The 9,780-nt window shown below is 51.1% G+C and overlaps 1 protein-coding gene across 1 annotated transcript in view; it reads left to right on the plus strand.

Moving 5' to 3' along the window:
* The first annotated feature begins 4,219 nt into the window (after positions 1 to 4,219).
* Positions 4,220 to 9,780, plus strand: part of CUNH3orf52 (chromosome unknown C3orf52 homolog) — a 28,505-nt gene continuing 22,944 nt past the window's right edge. The window contains exon 1 of the mRNA XM_008706630.2: positions 4,220 to 4,413. Within this exon, the coding sequence (XP_008704852.2) occupies positions 4,276 to 4,413 (138 nt within the window). The 5' untranslated portion in view covers positions 4,220 to 4,275. The remainder of the gene's footprint in view (positions 4,414 to 9,780) is intronic.

Raw genomic sequence — 9,780 nt, forward strand, 5'->3', positions numbered from 1 at the left:
TTGGTTTCTCATCCAAAAGTCTTTAACTTCCATCAAGAATTGTTTAATCTGAATTTGGTTCTACCTCACAGGAGAAACATTTCTTTCTTACTCATTGTGAATCCTTAGTTTAGAGTCAGACCGACTAGCAGGATGAAAAAGTCCTCAAGAAGACACTGGAACACTTATCTACATTCTAGATCCACTCTCTGGAGATTAAGATGTTTGCTGTTATCAGAAATCAGAAACAAGTTGGAAGAATTTAAGTAGTTCAGGTAATATTGGGAAGTGTCAGCAAGTGTCAGTGATCAAGAAAATGCAACAGGACAGGAACACAAATCAATATCAAAAGAAAATCTATTGAGTCAAGGATTATTGCTGGCTGCTAAGGGTTGAAGGTGGGTGGGTATTAGTTGCAGAGATGATTACAGTCACAGAAAGTAAGCGAGTATTTCCTGAGACTCCTGCTATTCGTCAGGCACAGGAATAAATCCTTTACTATAATTACTTCATTGAATTGTCTTTACTGAGTGGGAATCATTTTATAATGAGGAAAGAAGCTTGGGGCGCCTGGGAGATCAGTCGGTTAGGCTTCCAACTTGGTTTCAGCTCAGGTCATGAGCTCAGGTGGTGAGATCGAGCCCCATGTTGAGAATTAAGATTCTCTCTCTCCCTCTCTCTCTGGCCCCCACCCCACCCCGCTTGTGTGCACACACTCTATTTCTCTCTCTCTCTTTCTCTCTTAAAAAAAAAAAAAAAAGCAGCAGCATCTCATAGATATTAAACAACTTGCCCAAGAACACACAGTAGTGAGAGTCCTAAATCTGTTTGTCTTTAAAACCTGTATTACCATAGAGATGCCAACTGTATACAAGGTTTAGGTTTATGGCATTCTAGAAATTCATCCTAATCTAGTGTAGAGATTACATAAACCCTGCTCCCCACTACTCAGAAAGCGTTAGGAGATCTGGTTTAGAGTATGTTTGTGACAGAAACAGTAGCTTTTTGATCCCCTGGAGGGTGAAGGAGATTTTAAGCATCTGTTCAAGGAGAAACTGGGTTCAGAAGACAGCTACGATTCATCCAACACAGGGAGGAAAACTTCCATTGAGACTAAGCTCCTGCAGTCAAACCAGGGACTGTGGGAGAGGATTGTCCGGGCCCTGGGTAAGGATTGGGGGTCTGGGTTTGAGAGGTCTTGGTGGTGCTGGTCAGGGTCTCAGGCTCTGGGCCTAACAAACCATCGTTGCTGAGAATATCATTCTATCATTCCAATTAACCGACATTTATATAGGGCACGGTGCTCGACACGGAGTAAGCCCTGGGAATTCATAGGTACCTCAAGGAGCTTAAGCAGGAGGAGACAGACAAGACAAAAAATTACTGCTCATACTTCACGTTAACTGTTCAGACTGCTTTACTGATTTTTAGACAGTAAAGGTCAAACAGGCCCCGGTTTACAGTCCTCATCCTGAATGTCCCTCTTCTTTCCGCACAGCACGGCTACTGTCCTTGCCACCTTTAAATCTTTGTTCCAACTGCACATTAAAAAACTGAAGGAATATTCGGCATATCACATGATATTAGTTTCGGGTGTACACATAACGATTTGGTGTTTCTTTTTTTTTTTTTTTAAAGATTTTATTTATTTATTTGACAGCCAGTGAGAGAGGGAACACAGGCAGAGGGAGCAGGAGAGAAAGAAGCAGGCTCCCAGTGGATGAGCCTGATATGGGGCTCGATCCCAGGACTCTGGGATCACGCCCTGAGCCAAAGGCAGACGCTTAACGACTGAGCCACCCAGGCGCCCCCGATTCGGAGTTTCTGTAAATGAGCACCACAGTAAGTCTAGCTAATGTCCATCCCCACACATAGTTACAGGTTTTTTCTCCTGATGAGAACTTTTAAGACCTACTCTCTGAGCAACTTTCAAATATGCGACGCATACTGTCAACTACAGTTGCCCTGCTGGACATTGCATCCCCATGTCCTATTTACTCCACCTTCTCAATGGGCCCTGGGGTGATTGCCCTAATTATAATTGCACCTCCTCTTTCTCCCGGCCTTCACCACTAGACACTCCAGCCTCCCTTCCTCTGCTTTATTTTTTCCCATAGCACAAGGCATTTCAAATATTCTAGAAATGTTGTTTCAGTTTATTTCCCCTCATTAAATATAAGCCTCACAATGGCCGTGATTTGGTTTTATTTAGCTATCTCTTCAGACATATCTCAAGCACCCGGAAGAATGTTTGACACATGGCAAGCACTCAGTACTATTTGTTAAATTAAATTGGGCCGAAGTTGATGCATTTAGCATTCTACAATGTGTATTGGTCGCGGAGGAGAGAGTGGATAACTTCTGGTGAAGGAGGCAAGCCAGGGAAGGTTTTGTGGAAAAAGTATGCCTCAGCTAGAATCTAAAGATGAATGGGAATAGTCCATGCAGAAGGTGGGTAGGGAAAACATTGTAAGCGAGGGAACATCATATACAAAGAAGTGGGGGCGGCAATGGAATGGGACCGAGGAGGGCCAGCCCGGAAGAGGAGTCTGATCAGACGAGAGGGGTGTCCTGACTATTGAGAGAAGGAAGACAAGATGTCAGTGATTGTAGGGAAAGGTACGGGAAAGTCTCCCTTTCTCTTTGCACCCCATATTCATTTTCTTCCATGAGCTCTCTGACCCCCAGCTTCCATCGCCAGTTCCCAATGGGAGTCACAGAAAGGAGAGTGGCAGGCAGGGAGAGAGGTCAGAGTATTTACTCCTGTCTGTTTCCTCCTTGCTGGGCTGCAGGCCTGGCAGTGGCTGCGACTTGTCTGTCACTACAGATCCTATCAGGAGGGCCCTCTTTGAAGGCTCCAGTAAAAAAAGATTTTATTTATTTATTTAGAGAGAGAGAAAGAGAGAGAGAGAGTGAGCCAGGAGAGGGGTAGAGGGAGAGGAGGAGGGAGAGAATCTCCAGCAGACTCCATGCTGAGCAGGGAGCCCAAGGCTGGCTGGATCCCAAGACCCCCAGGTCATGACCTGAGCCAAAACCAAGAGTGGGAGGCTCAACCGACTGAACCACCAGGTGCCCCGAAGGCAGGCAGATGGAGTCCAGATGATCTGGTACCAGGCAAGAGCCAACTAGAGACCCGATATTTAGGAAGTCTCTGCACAGTAGGCAGTGCTGTTCCAGGCTTTTGGACACAAGTCAAGATCTTCTGAAGTGAAGCTTATTTATATGCATCCTGTCCGCACCTCAGACTGGTCTCAATACGCGTGCTGGGGGCAAGCCTGCTCCGAACAGAGGCTTGAGAGGATCAACACACATGGTGCTTAGCAAACCTAATTCCAGTCTCCCCAAACCGGAAGTTCTGAACTATGGATTGTGTGTGAGTGCCTGTGCCTCTCCCTCAGGTTGTGTGTGTGTGTGTGTGTGTGTGTGTGTGTGTGTCCTTGGGGGTGAGGGGTGTCCGTGACTCCTCGTCTCAAAGGCAGATACTAATAAACGTTTGTGAATGTTTCCTGCAAGTTAGTCACTGCCCTCAGTGCTTTACTGACACCGACTCCTTCCATCCGGGCCACGGCGCCATTACGTAGGCACGAACACGCTGCCAACTTTCCAGGTGAGAAAGCCGGCAGGAGAGATGAAGCCCCAGGGCTCCCTGCAGGAACCCTGTGAAAGGGGATTAAGCTGGGACGCCTGGCCCCAGCGCCTGCCTCCCCGCCACCACCGCACCCGGGCTCTTTGCCCGACTCTGGGCTTGCACGGGGAAGGCATGTGCTCGCGGGTAGTCGTCGTCTTCACCTGCTCGGAACCTCGTACGGTGCCTGGCACGCAGGAGGCGCTTCCCAGTTCCTTGCTGATGAAATGCACGAACCGCCGCGAGGCAGAGGAAGCCGGGCAAGCCCGGCAGCAGGCGGCTCCGGGGGGCGGGACGTCCACTTTGTTTCCTCCGTGGCACCGCACTGCCGGGCCCCTCCGGGTCACAGCCGCTCCGACCGGGCCCTCGGCTCGGCGTCTGCTTGGATCTGCGCGCACTGGGAAAGGCTGAGCCGGCAGCGCCCTGAACAAACCAGAAAAACAGCTCTCCTCCGCGGCGCTCGCGAGCCCGCAGTAGGCGCGGCGGCCAGACCCCGCAGGGGCCTGGGGCGCCTCCCTAGCGCCGCCCCGCCCCGCCCGCCGCCCGAGGTCGGCCCCGCCGCGCCCGCGGGGGGCGGAGTGCGAGCCCGTCGGGAGGCCACTCTGGACTCTGCACCCTTGCGTGTGTGTGCCCTGCTTCCCGCGGGCCGCTCAGCGCTCCTCCGCCCGTCCATGGAAGAGGCCAGATCCCCATCGCCGGGGGAAGACCTGGAGCTCTTGGCGCTCGGGGGGCAGCCCGACGAGCAGAAGCCTCTCAATGGAACCGTCCAGGTTATCCCTCTTTCGGTCGAGGAGCCGTGCCCCGCCCAGGTAAGGCCTGCTTGGCGCTGCGGGCGGTGTCCGAGCGCACTCTGAGCCGGGCTGCCGGCCAGGACCCGGGCCTGGCACCCTCAAAGTTGCGGGGTTCCAGCCAACTCTCCTGGTGTCGCAGACGCGGAGCGCTGGTGCGCCCTGGAATCTTCTGAATGGAGCGGACACTGGAGCGCGCTCCCGCCTGAGCCCGACAGAGCCCCTGCGACCCCTCCGATCCCTCTGACCCCCATGGAACTTGAGGAACCTTACCGTGGAGGTGTGTGGCTCTTCTCTTCAGAGAGAATCCCCAGGGTTAGAGGTGGTTTTAAAAAGTTCTGTAACTTTCAATTAAGTATTTTCCTTTTCAAGCAGGGAGAAAGAACTAGAGTGATAGGTGGAGTCTTCTCTCTTCAGAATCACCTTGCCTTAGCTTTACTGCCTTGCCATTTCCACCCACCCTCCACCCTCCCAACACTCACCCACTGCCCAGCCATCCCCTATCCTGCTTCACACCCCCCAGACATACACTGTCTGTCCTTTACTGATCTGGCCTTTTGATTTGGTAGGTTTTAAAAGAGACCGGAGAGGCGAGTGAATTTGTCTGCTCAGTTGATGGGAAGTAATTTCAAAGTTTTTGTCCGAAAGAACTAGACTACGCCTCATTTGCTTTCCCTCCTCTCAATCTCTAAAGGAAGCCATGGTGGGGTTTAGGCTGAGCTCTTTTCTGATCCAGCCCTGGCAGTGATGGGAACATTATTCATTCTCATCAAATGCTTGTAAAACAGCAGAGACTTTGAATTCACAGCCATCTACCTTCTGATTAACCCTTAAGACTGGCTTGAGGTTTACAGGGTGCTTGGAGCTCCCCATATATATGGCTCCAGCCTGATCTTTCTAGGTCCCGTTTCTCCACTCCCCTCCCTTTGACTCTTGACCTGCTGATTTCAGGGATAAGCAAGGACATCAAAAAGGGAAAAGCATTGCTTTTGCCTCTGCATCGATTCCTGGAAACGCTGTAAAGTCTGCTTTTCTAAGGACGTATAGGTACCCTGAAGAGTGATTTGGGACTTTATGTTTGAGAGAAAGGTGACCCCCACAGAAGAATGAAGGTTAGAGGAAGATGGTCTGTTTCCTGTGCATTGGCCACGGCAGTGGGCTTGCTGTGTCAGTCCTCCAAGGCAGGGTGTGGGAATGGATTCGGGAGTACTTGCTTCGTGTCAGGTAGACTCAGGACATACCAAGGACTCCTGGGACTCAATTCAGAGATAGGTGCTTTGGTGACAGTTTCAACACTAAAAGGTGTGCCCTGCGGCAAGGTACTAAGGTCTTTATGTTCCCAGCAGTCAACTGGTCATGTGGTGTGGTTAACCGGGCTTCTCTAGGAGGCCTGGGAATGCCTTGCTGAAAGCAGATGAGTAGAAGAACATGCCACACGCATGTAGGCCATCAGTATTTTATAAGTGTGTAGTACCGACCCCGGAGAGGTGGCTCCTTCGTGTTCTGATTACTTCCTCGTCAGCCAGCTGTACACTGATAGCCTAGACTTCCTTGTGAATTAGTTCTGTAGGTCACCAAATAGGAAAAGCTACGGGGAGTGACAGAATGGCGTGAAGGTGAAGGGTATGTGAGCACTTGGAGGGCTTTCAAATATTTGAACAGGAAACATTTAAAAAGAGAAAAAACATCCTCATCTAATGTGTTAGTCTTTCTCTTTGGTTACATAGAATAGGTTGAAGTGTATTTTATTTTTTTTAAAGGACTTATTTATTTATTTATTTATTTATCTATTTATTTATTGAGAGAACGTGCACCCACAAATAGTAGGGGGAGGGGCAGAGGGAGAGGGAGAGAGAGAATCTCAAGTAGGCTTCACGCTCAATTTGGGACTGTTGGGAAGAAGATAGCCCTCCTCACGGGTAACTTCCTAGTTGGAAAGGCTGATCTGGAAGAGTCTACAAGGGCAGGGGAAAGAATTTCTTTTTTTTTTTTTTTTTTTTTTTATTTTTATTTTTTTTAAATGATTTTTTATTATATTATGTTAGTCACCATACAGTACATCCCCGGTTTCCGATGTAAGGCTCGATGATTCATTAGTTGTGTATAACACCCAGTGCACCATGCAATACGTGCCCTCCTTACTACCCATCACCGGTCTATCCCATTCCCCCACCCCCCTCCCCTCTGAAGTCCTCAGTTTGTTTCTCATAGTCCATAGTCTCTCATGTTTCATTCCCCCTTCTGATTACCCCCCCTTTCTTTATCCCTTAGGGGAAAGAATTTCTTTCCCTTGCTTGTTCTGGGCTTGGAGCTTGAGGGAAATTAGCCCTATTGCTATGCATTGTTCAGAATTTAGGACAAGAATCAACCGGATTTTCTGTGGGTGGATAAGTGGATTAAATCCCACAATGAGATTACAAAGTACAGATTTTCCTACGTGCTAAGAAAATTTTTCCAAATGTATATAATATCTGCTCTTAATAGAGCCAAAGAGAAGAAAAGCTTTTTGTATCTAAGAGAGAGAGATTCCTGCCATTGTTGCAGGACCTTAGGTCATGTATTTGGATCCCTACCTGAAGAGGGATGTGACTGTCTGGGGGCCTGTTCAGAGGAAAGCTACAAAAATTCTCCGGCCATGTGATGCAATCATAGAATGTAAGATGCAGTTTGCAAAAATCACTGGAAAGCACCCTGTAGAAAAACCTGCCTGTGGCTTCTCCTCGTGACCTAGTATTTGGGCATGAGAGAAAGAAGATGCTAGTGAAGGAGGCAGTGTGTCTTTGTGATCCGGTTTTTAGGGGAGTTTCAGCAGGTGGCACACACCTGCTGTATCAGAGGCTCTTCACCCTCAGGGCACAGTGGAATCTCCTGGAGGACCTTCTAAAAAAATACAAATTTCTTGGTTGATTCTAATGTGCAAAGAGCCGAGAAGCACTGTAATTTATTCTTGGGTTGGGAGTAAGCTGATGGACTACCTCACAATGACTTCAAGTCTGTGAAGATTAATTTTGCAAAGGCTAGTGTCTCTCCCCCAGGGCTGATGGCAGGCAGTGAAGGGGCCAGGCTGTAGGTTGGCAGCTTTGGGCTGGACAGGAAGAGGCATTTCCTGCAGGCGAGGGCTGTGGCCTTGCGAGGTGACTATCCCTAGGAAGTCAGAGTAATGGTCTCTTCATAGCACCAGGGTCCTAGTGTATTATTTCTAAGGGAAATCATAAGTGAAGGCACAAGAGGCCAAAGAGGTCCACTGACTCTCATTTTGTGGTTCATTTGAGACTCCAACCCCTTTCATTTTGTACTAATCTTGTGGTCCTGGCTGCTTCTTGTAGAAGGACTGAAAGTGGCATGAGGCCATTTTGTTCTCAGGACCTCTGTAAGTAGGAAGATATGTTTCTGTTCCCTGGGAGGTTGAAGATTCCTTGTTCTGGGACTTCCCATGTTCCTTATCGGGCTCTTGGCTTTGGTGGCTGTGAAGCAGTTTTCGGTCTTCGGGTGGCTCTGTCCTTGGACTCCGGAAACACACCTACCTCAAGAGCATTTTCTTCTGTCCAGATGTTCCCTTTATTGCTCCCCTCACACCCGACCAAAAGAGCCAGTATAAAGTATACTCAGGGGCTCTAGAATGTCAAATTACCTTTTTAAAAATTCTAGAACCTTCTACAGTGTATTAAGAGCCTTATACCTGAATGAGGCACAAACGTGGGATGTAAGAATGAGGAAGTTTAAGAACCACCCCTCCTTCTATCTGGTTTCAGTTTACCTTGGAAGATAGGCTGGTATCTGTTTATCTTTGAACATGAAATCAGACAAAGCAGGGACAAATGAGCTGTGTGGAGAGCTCATGTTCTGGGGGATCTCTCCATGGGCGACGTGGCAGGGAGGCCTCCACAAAAGGAGGGATCTGACCTGGCTCCTGAAGAGTGACAAGGCTTCAGAACAGAAGTCTCAATCCTGATAAAGCAACTGATTCACTCTGGGAGGCTCAAAATTACAGACTGGGGTAGGGGGGTTGGGGCGCCTGGGTGGCTCAGTCGGTTAGGCGTCTGCCTTCAGCTTAGGTCATGATTTTAGGGTCCTGGGATCGAGCCCTTCGTCGAGTCTGCTTCTCCCTCTGCCCCTGCTCCCTGCCGCTGCCCCAGCTCATGCTCTCTCTCTCCCTCAAATGAATAAATTTTAAAAAATGACAGGCTGGGGCCTACCGCCCAGTCTGGTCCCTCCTCTACAGTCTGGTCCCCTGTGTCCAGGTGGGGCCTAGGTGTGTGCAGTTGAAATTCCCCCTCTGCCGACGTGCAGCCAGGCTTGGGAGCCTGTCACTGAGCGAGGCTGAACGGTGGTCCTGAAGTGAACGACTTCATTGTCTGGTGGCCTTCACCACAGCCACGAGGGGGAGGAAGCCAACCAGGTGTTGGCTCAGGAGCCCGGGAGTGCCTGCCGCTGCTCCGTGGGACAGGGGAGCGCGGTAACAATGGCTCCCTTGTGCGGAGGTCCTAACGTTTGTGCGGCGAGGGCTTCGTGTCCGCGATGTCTGTCTTTCCAGCAGCCCTGGGAGCCAGGTTTACGACGCGACAGGTGAGGGCTGGGGCTGGTGAGCTTCCGCAGCTTGCTGAACGAGGCCCTGCCTGCAGGTGTGGACGGGAATGGCGACAGGGAACCCACTTTCCCCCCTCGGACGCCGTGCTGTCTGTGTGGGGACTCCCCAACGGCCCAGTGGGCAGCAGGAGAAGAGTCACGGACGCCGGTAGAGCGGGGGCGGCCCGCGTGGAGGCCCCCACGGCAGCCGGGCACGCTGGGGACCTGGAGCCCTGCACCGTGACGCGGGGGAGGGGGCAGTGGACGAGAGGGGCCGGCTTCGCCGTGACCGTGACCGCAGCGCGTCCTGCCGCCCGCTCGGGCTGCATCTTGGGGTCCCGCTCCTGCGGGGCCGTTGGACTCACACGAGATGGCGTTGGCTCCATCAAGCATGGCAGTTGTGGCCTCCCTACACCCGCGCGGCCTCCTTCCTGGAGTCGCTCCCACGCTCCTTTCACGTCCCTTCGCAGGCCCCGATGCGGTGGTGCGCGCCCGGCGGAGCCGCTGAGCTTGCCCTCGCCCGGCCCTCTCCGAGCCCCACGTCCTTTTTCTCTTCATCTTCAACTCAGCTCCTGTGCTGGAACCTTTGCTAGGCCCCCAGCAGTGCTGCGCCAGAAGTCCGGACTGCTCTGGCGGCACCGAGAACCCTCTCGAGGGCGCTCCAGCCTTTCACTGTGTCTCTTAACTCTCGGGACTGGTCTCCGGAGCCCACATTGCCGGCCGAGGGTCCTGCCGGCCAGCTCCGCTCTGAGTCAGCATTGCGGATGCTCTGTCCTGGGTTGGGAATGCCTTTCCCTGTCCATCCTTCAAAGTCCTGCTCCC

Source organism: Ursus maritimus, unplaced genomic scaffold, assembly GCF_017311325.1.
Source record: "Ursus maritimus isolate PB19 unplaced genomic scaffold, ASM1731132v1 scaffold_4, whole genome shotgun sequence".
Lineage (NCBI taxonomy): Eukaryota > Metazoa > Chordata > Mammalia > Carnivora > Ursidae > Ursus > Ursus maritimus.